The sequence below is a fragment of the Myodes glareolus genome, chromosome 3, assembly GCF_982192425.1.
Source record: "Myodes glareolus chromosome 3, mMyoGla1.1, whole genome shotgun sequence".
Lineage (NCBI taxonomy): Eukaryota > Metazoa > Chordata > Mammalia > Rodentia > Cricetidae > Myodes > Myodes glareolus.
Window position 1 is genome coordinate 71,247,161 of NC_142028.1, and position 14,675 is coordinate 71,261,835.

The window sequence follows — 14,675 nt, forward strand, 5'->3', positions numbered from 1 at the left end:
CCTTAAATTTACAGAAATCTGCCTGCCTCTGCCTCCTGGAAGCTGGGGATAAAGGTGTGTAGCACCACTGTTTAGCATTTGATGGAAAAGGGAAAGATACCAAGACTATAATTACTTTCAAATATGCAAACCAAAATAGCACAGTTGCCCAAAATAGAATCCCTTAGTAAACACAAGTGTCATGTTTCCCTCTTTTTCCTTTTGCTTTCTGGCAGGGACGAGAGATAATTACTTTTGTCGGTAGCTAGATATATACTTTTTATTGAGACAGACTCTCCCTATGTAACTTAGATTGGTCTGGAACTCAAGCTCCTCCTGTCTCATCTGTGGCATCACTGTCACATGAGATGGCCATGCACCTATTAATATTCCATACCAACATACACATACACTCTCTTGAATGAATGGATGACCTCTTGAGTTCTCAATGATTATGAAGACTTTTAATGATTTCCTCTACATCCCTAATTTGTCTTTAGGATTATTCCTAATCAGTGTAGCTATTTTTAATTGCAGTATATTATGCTTGGGAAACTGAGTCGCATATACACTCTGCATACATATTTACTTTGAGACAGTCTGGTGTGGCCTTGTCTGTCCTCCAGCTGACTAACCCTGTACTCCTAATTCCTCATGTCTCTGCCATGTGCCAGGATATCAGCCTTCTCCACAGTGTCCAGTACATTACCTTTCTCTTTTTTGGTTTTTCGAAACAGGGTTTCTCTGAAACTTTGGAGCCTGTTCTGGAACTAGCTCTTGTAGACCAGGCTGGCCTCGAACTCACAGAGATCCACCTGCCTCTGCCTCATGAGTGCCTTTAAGCATGTGTCACCACTGACCAGCCATAACCTTTCTCTTTAAACATAGCTTTAGCAATCCTAATCTTAAAAATGTAAAGTATTCCAAAATCCAGAGGATGCTCAGCCAGTAATGTTGCCTATAAATATTCTAAAATTCAAAATGCTTCTGTTCCTATGCATTTCTGATAAAGGGTACTAAAGTAGACAGAGGTTAATAAAGTGAAAGAAAGGATTATAAAGATTAGAGAACTGTAAAGATCAACAGTTATACAGAAAACATTAGTCTTGGTGATTGAGTTCAGGGTTCTTCTAGGTCCCATCCTTTATCTTGGCAAGTTTTTCGAAATTAATACTACTCGGCTGTCTACTACCATTTTAAATTTATATTTAAACACCTATATCCAGGAGATGACACACACTTGTAATCCTTGTCTCAAAAAAAAAGAAAGGAAGGAATGAAGGAAGGAAGGAAAGAAAGAAAGAAAAGAAGAGAGAGGAAGGAAGAAAAAGTAGTAAAGTGTTGGCATTGGAGAGGGTTGACAGAAAGTACCACTTGTTAAAGTTCCCTGATTCGAAAGATTCCAACTGCTATTTCTAATGGAGGACTAACCATCTACTAAGTTCTGTGGCTTCTATTGAAGGAGTTGAAATCTAATTTTCCTACATTTTTGTTGTTGTGATTTTGTTTCTTTTTAGAAATTTTTGCTACTATTGTAAGACAAGGGTATGCCTGTGTAGTTCAGGCTGGCCTCAAACTTTCAATTCTCCTGCCTCAGTCTCCCAAGTGATAGAATTATAGGCATGCGTTTTTATACTCATCTTAAAGAAACGTGTGTTGTCATCCCTGTTCCCATGGTGCTGGGGATTGAGCCCGCAGCCTCATGCATGTTCATTAAGTACTTTTTCCACTAGCTACAAAGCCCTCTACAGCTTGGTTTGTGATTCTTATGAAACTGTTTTTAGTTTTTAATTTACCTTTTGAGGTACAACTATATTTCTAGAAATCCAGGCTTTTCTGGCGTTGGTTAATTTACAGCTGTAAGAAAGAGACCTTGACTCATATAACTCTTCATTTTTCTTGACTCTATTAGTACGAGCAAGCTGCTGACGCAGAACTAGCATGGGCTGCTGAAACAAAGCGAAAGCTGATGGCACTTGGTCCAATTCGTCTGGAGCAAGACCAGACCACTGCTCAGCTGCAGGTACAAAAGGTAAGTACAGAACAGCCAAATGCTCACATGTCCTGACTGGGAGACACTTAAAGGGGATGGTTTAATGGAATATGATAGAAATTAATCTATAAATACTCGATTTGGTGACTGGAGAGATGGCTCAGTGCTTAAGAGCACTGACTACTCTTCCAGAGGACCCAAGTTCAAACCTCAGCACCACATGGTGGCTCACAACTGTCTTCACCTCCAGGGAATCTGATACCTTCACACCAATGCACATAAAAAAAAGTTAAATAAATTATCAAAAAAAACTTTATTTGGATGAGGAAAATATATTATGTTTGTTCTCTTTATAGAAAAGGATAAGTAGATCTTTGAATCCCAAAAAGAATAGTTAGCAGTCTCCTGAGTGGTTGATTTAGGAAGGAAATGTTTTTGTGAACAACTAAAAATAAGCACTGAAAACAATTTTTCCTTTAAAGATAAGCATCGATAATAGGTAAACGCTAACCTTTAAGAATACTCTTTATGTATTTTTAAAACAAGAAATCTCACTTGTTGTGTCTGACATTTCACCAGCATGGGCACAGGGCAGATCCTTTGGCTTCTTGGCTTAATTGTGGTTTACTTTTCAAAGGCTTTCTCCATTGACATCATCCGACACAAAGATTCAGTGGATGAGCTGCTCAGTCACCGTGGTGAAATATTTAGCACATGTGGAGAGGAGCAGAAAGCTGTACTGCAGGTGAATTACAGTTATTATTCGTGCTGCATTTCTTCATCAAGCTAAACAGGAAATTAAACAATGAAGTAATGTTTTAAAAGTGTTATTTCTCCTACTAGACTTTCTGATAACTGATGGTTAGGGCAAGGCATGGGGCACATGCCCTTAGTTCCTGATAGAGTGAAGCAAAACCTCTCAAGTTCCAGGCCATCTAAGTCATATCTGTCCTTATCTTAAAAGTGCAACCAACACAAGGTGCGTGGTGGCCACTGCTTCTCAGACAAAAGTTGGCCTGAGCTGTTCCTCCCACACTCTAAAGACTAAGTACGCATTTGGAGGCTTCCTCTCCAGTCAGCACTGGGCATGTCAGTTTCCCCACAGCTTGGTTGTGTCTCTCTGCTAGGCTTTGTTGTTGTTATTTTTGTTTGTTTGCTTTTTGGGATGGAACCTTGGCTGGCCTGGAACTCATAGAGATGAACTGGCTCTGCCTCCTGCGTCACCATACCCAGCCCTAGAAGATTATTTTTAATTATTTTTTTGTGCTGTTTTACTACCTTTTCAACCATATCCATACTTTTCAAATCCTGACATAATGTATATGTATGGTAGTTAAATTTGAATTAAATATGAAGAAATTAAAAATCACTTATTCATTAGTCCATTTTAGTTAATTTAGTGTATGTTTCTTTACACTTGTTGATGTGCATGCAATTTTGTGGGAGGCCTTTATGCATCATGCATTTTTTTTTTAAGGAAAAGAAGCTTCTATTAATATTTATTTTCTTTTTCTTTTTCTGTTTGACTCGTAGGAGAAAACTGAGTGTCTAATACAGCAATATGAAGCTGTTAGCCTGCTCAACTCAGAGCGTTATGCCCGCCTAGAGCGGGCACAGGTCCTAGTGAACCAGTTTTGGGAAACATATGAAGAGCTTAGCCCCTGGGCCGAAGAAACTCTAGCATTAATAGCACAGCTGCCCCCTCCAGCTGTCGATCACGAGCAACTCAGACAGCAGCAGGAAGAGATGAGGGTAAGGAGCATGCCACTTCTTCCTCAGTGGAGACGGACCCTGTAACTCACTGAAAACACTTATTAAGGCTTATGGGGTGAATTTTAGGTTGCAAAGTTAATTCCTAATTAGAATTTCTTTTCACAATGAAAACACGTGTTAAATTTTCTTTGTCATTTAATATTAATTTATTAAAGATTATAGATGTGTCAGGAAGCTGTGAAGCCAGACATAGTAGTACATGCCTGTAGTCCCAGCACTCTGGATGTTGGTGGTCATGAGCTAGAGAACAGCCTAGGCTACAGAGAAAATTCTAGTTCAGGCAGGCTTATAGCCAAAAAAGTTAAATTCTTCAAAAAGTTAAAGAAATTTTTTAAAAATCTTTTGTATATGGGGAGAAAGAAAGAGCTAACTAGGGCTGGGATTAGCTCAGTGGTAGAGCACTCAATGCATGCCTGAGGTCTCAAGTTTGATCCACAGTGTACAAGAAAAAAACATTGAAAAAAAAACAGCTAAAAATCAAAGAAATTTAAAATATTTCTGAGGTTATTCAGGTATTAAAGTGTTGCTGGCTCTTTCACTTGATGAGAATGGGAGCTGTGAAGAAATTAGAATATTTTTGCCTCATAGATTTAAGATGAAAGAAATTTATAGATGTTTCAGCTACAACTATTACATGAATAATGCTTTACTTAAATGTTCATTTCTGGTTTGTGATTTCTCCTTAGTACTAGTCCCATGTTTCTTTAAGTGGAGGTAGCAATAAAGGCAGAGTGGTTGAGTTACCAAATGATTGCTGTTCTTAAGTTACCCTGCTTGGTGACTCAGTCTGATGTGTAGACAGATACTAAGCTATGTAATATATTATATTATGATAGCGTGATACCAAGACATACTTAGAAGTGGGGTGGTTATGCCCAGGAAGACTTCCATAGTAATTGGACATCTGATCTGAATTGGGAAACTAAGAGAATTACATAGTATTGGAGCCCAAACCCTCCATAAATGGTGAGAGGCTCAGACTTGCTGGTTAACAGTTCAGTTTGTTTCTCTCAAAGTTGTTATTACCTATGATCAAGATATCTAAATAACCTGATATAAACCTGCTCATTATTTTTGGTTTGTCATTACCTAGGAATCCTCATTGTATTTTTGTTGCTAATTGCTTATTGTCTTTACTTACTATGTTTTAATTCATGTTTCTTTCCATAGCAACTGAGGGAATCCATTGCTGAGCACAAGCCTCATATTGATAAGATACTAAAGATAGGCCCACAATTAAAGGAGTTAAACCCTGAAGAAGGAAAAATGGTGGAAGAAAAATACCAGAAAGCAGAAAACATGTATGCCCAAATAAAAGATGAGGTGCGCCAACGGGCCCTGGCTCTGGATGAGGCTGTGTCCCAGTCTGCTCAGGTATGTATGTTTGTGTTAGAGTTCTCAACTGCCCACTGGTCTGTTAGCCTCTCTGTGCAGGAGTAACCAGATACCATGTTGCTAATCCATTATCTGTAGAGAGGGAAATCTGTGTCCTTGCATTTCTGCCCTCAAGAGCATTGGTGCACTGACACTGTGTGAAAGGTGGAGTGCATCTTGGCTAATCTGTGTAATTGTTTATTGATGGCTTCTCTGAAAGCTTCATGCTACAGTGACTCTTTAGTGGGGATGATTTGAGGATAATTTAATTTTGCAGATCCAAAACCAGCGATTACCTCAACAAAAGTCAAGTTCTAATTGAGGCTATTAATGGTGAGATTTAGAATGACAGCACATTAATTTAAGCAGCCAACTTTTTAAGTTCAGACAAAAGTATGCTTCCATAGGAAGTACACCAGAGAAGGAAAAACTACCAGCAGTAGACTTTCAAGCATGTAACTACATACTTCTCGACTAATATATTACTGTTAGTGGTACTCTTGTCATGTCTGGATATTTTATTCCTTGTTGAGTCAATATTTTTGGTTAATACTTGTACTTACTCACGTTTTTTCCCCCCCCACCTCCTGTCCCATCTCACTCACATTGTGGAATGTGTTACTTTGTGTTGTTGCTGCCTGCTCCTGTCTTCCCCACATCGTCACATTTCATTGTTGTGTTGACCGCGCCCACCATTACAGATCACAGAGGTAAGGTACCCACTCACTCCATGGGAGTCAGTGTTCTTCTAGAGCTGAGAATTGAGGACAGTGCCTATAAGAAAGCTTCATCTTACCTTTTCTGGAAATTTAATGTGACCATTTTGCTTGAGATGGAATATAGAAGTAAGGGAGTAGTGGGAATGATTTAAGACATTTGTTTCTCTTGTAGGGCACTTGGCATTGATGAGCCTTGCTCAAATTAATAAATCCAGGGTTGATTTTAGATGGGGTTTTTAGATGAAAACTCTTTCTGTGGTATTCTCTCTTTCCAACTTATATATCAAATTATAAATTCAGAATTTTATGATTTTAGTCATTTTATTCAAAGTACCAGAAAAGTGGAAGGTTAGATTTGGCCTTCCTTGTTACCGTTCATCATGCCAGCACTTCACTTTCTCTTGTTGCACAGTGTGGGTTGTTAAACTGTATACTATAGTATTTCAGACTCCAGGCACCCAGCAGGTTAAGTTCCCATCCGTTTACATAACTTGTTGCTCTGGTCTGTTGCATGCAGTTGTCATCTGAAGTGCTGAGTACTGACTCTCACCAGTTCATAGTCTTGTACCTATCTCATCATATTAGTTGGAGTTTGAGAAGTATTGTGACAATACTAACCATTTTGTGACTTTTTGGTGTATTAGTATTTTTTGACTCAAAAAATAAATATCTTCTTTTTGCCACTCTAATGGACCAGCACTAGTTTACTAAGTCCAAAACAGTTTTTTAGACAAACCCAACCCTTTAACATAGCCATTGGGCCAGACTGAACACGGGCAATCCTAAACAATAGGTTTATAGTTTGACTTTATGCCCTAACATGTTCCCCAACATGATAAAGTATTGCTATGATGGCTAATAACCCAATTTTGTCTAGTTTCATGATAAAATTGAACCCATGTTGGAAACTCTGGAGAACCTTTCTTCTCGCCTGCGGATGCCGCCCCTGATTCCTGCTGAAGTTGACAAGATTAGAGAGTGCATCAGTGACAATAAAAGTGCTACCATGGAGCTGGAAAAACTGCAGCCATCCTTTGAGGCCCTGAAGCATCGTGGAGAGGAACTCATTGGGAGATCTCAGGGAGCAGACAAGGATCTGGCTGCAAAAGGTACTTGGTGGATCTGATTATTCTTTAAGAAAGAGCACAGACTGAATTCCAGGCTGTGGCTACCTCCAACATCCTACCCAGAGTCACTGCTCAAGTAATGAGCATTCTAAAAAGTCGTGTAGAACTCATTTAGAATTCAGAACACACTTTCCTATTGAAACAAGTTTACAATTGGGAGTTAGATTCCCAGGCCAGGAAACAAATGCTCCTTTAACCCCTAATGTGAGTATCACAGTATCAATAGTGGGCAGAACATAACTACCTTTTGTAACATTTTCCATGGGAAATTCACAGAAAGTTCAATAAGAACACTAGAAGGAAGCATTCCCATTTCAACCCTTAAGTTAAGGACTTTTATCTGATCAGATATTTTGTATGATATTTCCAGATTGCTTCCGTGTTCCTTTCTTTCTAAGGGAGATCAACAAGCAGAAAAGACTAGTGTAGAAATGATAGTGATATAGCTACGATGAACTATAATGTCAGAATTAGATTGAATTTCAATGAGAAATTTAGGTTTCAGATTTAGAGAGATTCTGTTCACATCTTTGCTTTACTACTTCAGAAATCCAGGACAAGCTGGATCAAATGGTATTCTTCTGGGAGGACATCAAAGCACGGTCTGAAGAGCGAGAAATTAAATTCCTTGATGTCCTTGAGTTAGCAGAAAAGTTCTGGTATGATATGGCAGCTCTCCTGACGACTATCAAAGACACCCAGGATATTGTCCATGACTTGGAAAGCCCTGGCATTGACCCATCCATCATCAAGCAACAGGTTGAAGCTGCTGAGGTAACAAAAATACAAAACATCATCTTGTGTGAGTCCTTTAAAAAATACTATATCCAAGTTGATTGGGGTGTATGTGCATGTGTGTGGTGGTGATTTTTCTTATTTTTTTGTTTTCTTGCAATGCTGAGGATTGGACCTAGGGTTTCATCCATGCTAAGCAAGTGCAGTGCCTCTGAGCTAAGCCCCAGACCCTGAGTATGTGTGGTAGCTGCTTTGTTTTGTTTTTAAGGTGAGACTTTTTTTCCACTTTTAGGGAGGAGATAGACAATAGAAAATAAAAGATTCTGAATTCCTCATCCAGGGATAACAAGTCACTTAAACACATCTTTTTCCTAGTATTTCTGGGCACTCTAATTTTTGACTAGACGGATTTCACTAGAGAGCCGTTTGGCACAAGCAGTGCCTTTCTCACCATCTTATTTGAGACACTTTTCAAATAAGGAGGATGGAAACTCCTCCTCCTTTATCCTTCTGTTGGTATGTGAGCTGTCTCAGACGCTAACAAAGAGCTGATTGTATGTAAGATGATACAGCCTAGCCGTGACCTAGCCATCAGCACCAGCCTTTGTGACCGCTGCCGTGTTGTTTCAGCATATGTTTTTTTCTTGGAACTAAGAAGGGCTGGTTAATTATCAAAGCTCATTATACCCTTCAAGTTAATGCTCTACCTGCCATTTTTGTCATCATTATATGCTCATATTTTTTGACTTATGTATATAATACATTTGATCTACTTATTTTTTGATATGTAATCTACATTGACCACTTGAGTATGAGGCTGCACTCTCTGGATAAGTAATATCTTAAGAGAAAAAAAATTTTGTGATTTTTCAGGCTCTACTTAGTGTTTGCTCTTGATGGGGGGCTATGTTGTATTTGCAGAATTTGAGAAGTTATGTTCTGCTTTCTGTTTTGACTCATTTTCTGCCCTTCTCATCTAGACAATTAAGGAGGAGACAGATGGTCTGCATGAGGAATTGGAGTTCATTAGAATCCTTGGAACAGATTTGATTTTTGCCTGTGGAGAAACTGAGAAACCTGAAGTGAAGAAGAGCATTGATGAGGTGTGGAGAGTGGGTGATGGGTCAGATGAACACAGTGGGTTAGACCAGAGAGACATTGCTAGAAGGGTTTGATTCAATATTTCTCCCATAGATGAATAATGCTTGGGAGAATTTAAACAAAACTTGGAAAGAAAGGCTAGAAAAACTTGAGGATGCCATGCAAGCGGCTGTGCAGTATCAGGACACTCTCCAGGTAAGAGGCTGGGGGATGCCCACAAAGGAAATACATGTGCTCTGTTTTCTCTTGTCATTTCTAAATTTGGTACGGGATGACTCGCCCTCAGTACTGAGGTGTTTTGAAACCTAAGACAGTGTTGCTTCTACACTTCTGGCCTAAGTTTCCCACGTCTGTTGAGAAAAATGTTGACATAACATACATTCAAGTTTCTACTGTACTACTGCCATTTTCATTGTCATTGCCTGCTTGTCATGCCCGTACCCATACAACTGTTCAATGAAGCTGGCCAGATTGTGTCAGTCACCACTTGCTAGAGGTCCTAAACCCTTTTATCGTGAAGTCGATAGTTGGGAAGGAAATGACCCTTCTCTTCTAACCTCATGTTTGTGTTTTTCAGGCTATGTTTGACTGGCTAGACAACACTGTGATCAAACTCTGCACCATGCCACCAGTGGGCACTGACCTCAACACTGTCAAAGATCAGTTAAATGAAATGAAGGTTTGTATCTAGAAATGGCTTAGAAAAGAAAGTTGCTACTCTTTAGTATTGAAAATTTGGTTTATTGTTAACATTAAGTACATCTTTTATAGGAGTTCAAAGTAGAAGTTTACCAACAACAAATTGAGATGGAAAAACTCATTCACCAGGGTGAATTGATGTTAAAGAAAGCTACTGATGAAACAGACAGAGACATTATACGAGAACCATTGACAGAACTCAAACACCTCTGGGAGAACCTGGATGAGAAAATTGCCCATCGACAGGTAAGGCTAGTGGTACCATAGGTTAGTGAACTGCTGTGTACCTTCTCTGATTTCCTAACATATTCCTTGTCTTGTCCCGAGCAGCATAAACTAGAAGGTGCTCTCTTGGCCCTTGGCCAGTTCCAGCATGCCTTAGAGGAACTAATGAGTTGGCTAACTCACACTGAAGAGCTGCTTGATGCTCAGAGACCAATAAGTGGAGATCCAAAAGTCATTGAAGTTGAGCTTGCAAAACACCATGTAAGTATTTTCATTTCTACCTAACTCTGTCCATTTGAGACCAGATACCACCGGAAGCTTTAATGTTTTGTGAACTTTGAGCCAGGTTTATTTGACATCAATTGAGATATCAATTATGTCATTCAACATTTTTTAGGTTCTGAAAAATGATGTTTTGGCTCATCAAGCCACTGTGGAAACAGTCAACAAAGCTGGCAATGAACTTCTTGAATCTAGTGCTGGAGATGATGCCAGCAGCCTAAGGAGCCGCCTGGAAACCATGAACCAGTGCTGGGAATCTGTGCTGCAAAAGACAGAGGAGAGGGAGCAGCAGCTCCAGTCAACTCTGCAGCAGGTACGCATGTTGTCCAGGTGGCAGAGCGTTGGAAGGAGACCTAAGTGAGAGAAAGGAAGCCATCTGGGGTAGAACCCTTAATGTAAAGAGCAGCTTTTGATTGGTGGGTCCCTTGGGATTTGTTTGCAGTTCCATGTATTTACTAATCACAATTAGTCTTTACTCTGACTAACTTATTTTGAGATTCAGGTTTTTCCTATATCATCAAGTCAGGCTTCTCCCTTTTCAGCAATTCCTTAGTCCATTCATCAGATTGTATTGGCATCAATACTGTGTTATAGTTAGATTTTGGTCATAAGCAAGCAGATTGTGCCAATCCAGAAACAAAATAACTACTGTGCCTGGGAGCAGCTTCAGATTCCTCCCAGTAAGCTCAGGATCATTCCAAAAGTTTGCTTTTACACTTGCTTACTGATACTGTTGATATGTCTTTTTCTCAAAAGGCCCAGGGTTTCCACAGTGAAATTGAAGATTTCCTCTTGGAACTCAATAGAATGGAGAGCCAGCTTTCTGCATCTAAGCCCACAGGAGGACTCCCTGAGACTGCTAGAGAACAGCTTGACACACACATGGTAATAGCAGTTCTTCAGATTGCACATAAGCATCTCTGTTCAATAGCCTCTCTGAGAGACACTAGTGCAGCTCATCTGCACTTGAGTGCCCGACACAGGCAGCAGTAGTGAAAGGAAGAGTCAGCTAGAGCGGCATCGGTGAGCTGGTAAACCATCCATCTGGTGGGCACCAGGGTATTGACTAGAGGTGAGAGCATTGCCAGTGTTTGTGTTCGGTAAGGGTTCAGGAGAAATCTGAGCAGTTTGACAGTGTTTTAAGAGAGCCTACTGAGAACAAAAGGTAACATAATTTTTAGGGAAATCCTTAATTAAAAAGCAATAATAAATTATTAAAGACTACTTTTGAAATCTTTGATCCTTAAAAAATTATTTTCTTGGTGAGTTGATTGTTTCCATGTTAAGGAAGAATTATAGGTTTTATTTAATAATAGCTCATACTTTGAACTGAACCTAAAAGAAACTTCTATCAAGACAAGGCCTTTAGGGATTTTCCCAGACTGTGCTATTGAATTCTATGTATATGGAGTCTTCCAGGAAGTAGATATTATTGATATCATTTCCTGTGTTCTCTTGTAGGAACTGCATTCTCAGCTGAGAGCCAAGGAAGAGACTTACAATCAGCTGCTTGACAAGGGAAGGCTTATGCTCCTTGGCCGTGGTGATTCTGGGTCTGGCTCAAAGACTGAGCAGAGTGTGGTTCTCTTGGAACAGAAGTGGCACGTGGTCAGCAGTAAGATGGAAGAAAGAAAGGTACCACCACAGAAACGTTGTTTGGCAATGTGTTTGGTGACCATAGGCATTACTGTCTCTGTTTTTTGGTGATGGTTTTGAAGATGGGTATGTTGTGATAGAGAACTTACCCTCACAGTGTACTTCATATTAACCTATCTTTGAGTTCTGTTTTCTGTGTCACTTACGGCTTTAGCGCCTGTCGGTCTTCGTTTTATAGTTGCTCCTTTTCTCCACCTACCAGTAAGACATCGCTGCCTGTTACTGTTAGTACTGGACTTCATATCTGACACTAATGCCAGTGTGGGTTTCTACTAGAAAACAAAGTTTAACATAGAATCGAGAAGTTGGGGACAGGGCAGTGTAAGTGTGACCAGCAACTTTCTGCAAGGATTTTTACTAGAAACCAGGAGAAAGGTCAATTATGACCTCTTACTGCTAATCCTCAGAAACTGGATTTTCTTCTTTATAACTGCAGAAATGGGGAGAAGGGATCAAGGCTTTTTTTTGAAAAAGTTTTTTTGTATGTTTGGTTTTTGGAATTTTTTGTTTGTTTGGTTGGTTGGTTGTTTTTTGTTTTCGATACAGGTCTCTCTGTGTAGCCCTGGCTTTTCTGGAACTCGCTCTGTAGACCAAGCTGACCTCAAACTCAGAGATCTGCCTGCCTCTGCCTCTGCCTTGACTAGGCCTGGCTAGTTTTTTTGTTTTGTTTTGTTTTGGGTTTTTGGTTTGTTTGTTTGTTCTTTTTAATGACTACCAACTCTCATTTTCTTCTTTGCTTGTCAGGTCAAATATAAAATACACAAATAACCTCTCATTAATTTTCTTTGTCTTCCAGTCTCTCTATCTTCCTGTCTCTCATGTCCCTGCTCAGATGGCCTTTTGCCACCTTCACCCCCCAATACACCTCTTGCATGAGGAAAAATAAATGCAAATAAATCACTTGGTCATCTCCACTCAATAAATAGTAAAGAAGTGTGTTCTGGACACTGTGCAGGTGCTACAGGAAGAGTAAACACACTTACCCAGTCATTTTGGAATTGCTGGGCAGAAGAACATAGCCTGCACTCACACACACTAAGGAATGCTTTTAGAGAGGCACTAGTTTGTCAGACCGTTCTGGTGTGGCTTTGCATCACTTTGTGATGTGAAGAACCTGAATGTAAGCCTACATTCTAGTTCTTGTTCTCTGTCCTGCAGAAAGCAAAAGCGAAATTAATAAGAGAAACTGAGGCAGAGTTCAAACTCAATTAAGTTCCCTAGCAAGGATTTTGAAGCAGGAGAATCTCAAATGTAAGGGCAGCATGGCTGTAAAGCAAGAAAACTACTTTTGGTGTCAACAATAGTCATTTTTGGTTATATAGGAATATTATATTTTGGGATATTTTAAAAATCATTTATTAAAGATGTATAGTACCCAATTAAAGAATAGACTTTAGTTATTAATTTCTAGATGTGTCTGAAAGCTTTGATGTGACCATAGTGTCCACCAGAGTTGTTTATATTGGTTGGTACTTTTTTTTTCAGTGTTGGAGATTGAACCTAGGACATCATTCATGTCCTAGGCATGCATTCTACCACTGCATGTTGTATGCTTTTAGAACATTAATTATAAAGTAACCTAAAAGGATAAAGAAAAAATATGTAATTTAATCAGCTGCAATTAGTAACAGTCTAAGTTTTCAGTGTACTTTTTGAATGTATTCATTTTTAGTATATTCTGGATATAATCATCTTTTAAAAACCATCATTTACTTTGCCTGCCTAGTAGATGGCCCCAAGTATCCACTAAGAAGCTGGGAGGGACCAGAAATCCCTGAGAATGGAGCTCATGAACCCTGGGCTGGGAAGTACTAATGGAGATTAGCTCTTGCCCTGAATGACCATTACTTTCTGTCATTCTGATTTAAATGAGAGTAGCTTAAAAAGTTATATTTCAGTGTGTTCCTAGAGTTCTATGGCATAAACACACTCCAGATTCAGATACTTCTCTTATACTTTCTAAAAACATGTATTTAAACAGTGAACACTGTAGTGGCAGTATCTTTACAGTCAAGCACTCACCATTTACTTTCTCCGCACCATAAGATGTGCATTAAATGTGGGTTTTTACCTGGAGCAGGATTTAGGTTCTGTAGCTATCACCACCACAAGAGCATGCTCACTTCTACTTACTGAGTAGTTTGCTCTTTCCTTAAATGTCCCAAGAAGCAGAGAGTGGCCAAGAAAATGTAAACACTAATTGTGCTTTTTCCTTGTTTATTTATTCAGTTCTTGTCCAGGTGTGTCTAGATTCAGACGCTTAACATTTAGAATTTCCATCTTTTGTATTTGAGGTGTATTTAGTGATTCATTAGATGGGTCTTCCTATCTAGGATCATTTAATCTGGTATACATCCCATGCTTTTGTTGTATACTTTCTGAACATGGTACTTTTTCTTCTGTGTGTTTTATTTAAAATTTAGTCAAAGCTCGAAGAGGCCCTTAGCCTGGCAACAGAATTCCAGAATTCCCTGCAAGAATTTATCAACTGGCTTACTCTAGCAGAGCAGAGTTTAAACATCGCCTCACCTCCCAGTCTGATTTTGAACACTGTTCTTTCCCAGATAGAAGAGCACAAGGTAACTGCCTTAAGATGCTGTCACTTCCCTTTAAAAGGACTCATGCAAAGGAGCGCTCCTTTGCCTTATTTTATGACTAAAATGAGCAATATTTTCCCACAGGTTTTTGCTAATGAAGTAAACGCTCATCGAGACCAGATCATCGAGTTGGATCAAACAGGGAACCAGTTGAAGTTCCTTAGTCAGAAACAGGATGTTGTCTTGATCAAGAATCTGTTAGTTAGTGTCCAATCTCGGTGGGAGAAGGTTGTTCAGAGATCTGTTGAAAGGGGGAGATCACTGGATGATGCCAGGAAGCGGGCAAAACAAGTAAGTTATTAAAGAAGGCACTGAGTCTGTGAAAGCCTTGAGCCCTGAACGTCTGAAATGGTGGTTATGGATGAGTTGTACAGTTTGCATATTCTTTTCTGTTACAATGTACATCTTACTTAAT

At 39.4% G+C, this 14,675-nt stretch overlaps 1 protein-coding gene across 20 annotated transcripts in view; it reads left to right on the forward strand.

Annotated features, from left to right (window-relative positions):
- Positions 1-14,675, forward strand: part of Macf1 (microtubule actin crosslinking factor 1) — a 333,972-nt gene that overhangs the window by 291,092 nt on the left and 28,205 nt on the right. For all 20 annotated transcript variants that reach the window (XM_085686536.2, XM_085686537.2, XM_085686541.2 and 17 more), the window contains 16 exons: positions 1,892-2,011; positions 2,610-2,717; positions 3,506-3,724; positions 4,916-5,119; positions 6,716-6,947; positions 7,513-7,739; positions 8,681-8,803; positions 8,895-8,996; positions 9,379-9,480; positions 9,573-9,746; positions 9,831-9,986; positions 10,123-10,320; positions 10,764-10,892; positions 11,469-11,642; positions 14,087-14,242; positions 14,345-14,551. In XM_085686536.2, the coding sequence (XP_085542662.2) occupies positions 1,892-2,011; positions 2,610-2,717; positions 3,506-3,724; positions 4,916-5,119; positions 6,716-6,947; positions 7,513-7,739; positions 8,681-8,803; positions 8,895-8,996; positions 9,379-9,480; positions 9,573-9,746; positions 9,831-9,986; positions 10,123-10,320; positions 10,764-10,892; positions 11,469-11,642; positions 14,087-14,242; positions 14,345-14,551 (2,631 nt within the window). The remainder of the gene's footprint in view (positions 1-1,891; positions 2,012-2,609; positions 2,718-3,505; positions 3,725-4,915; positions 5,120-6,715; positions 6,948-7,512; positions 7,740-8,680; positions 8,804-8,894; positions 8,997-9,378; positions 9,481-9,572; positions 9,747-9,830; positions 9,987-10,122; positions 10,321-10,763; positions 10,893-11,468; positions 11,643-14,086; positions 14,243-14,344; positions 14,552-14,675) is intronic.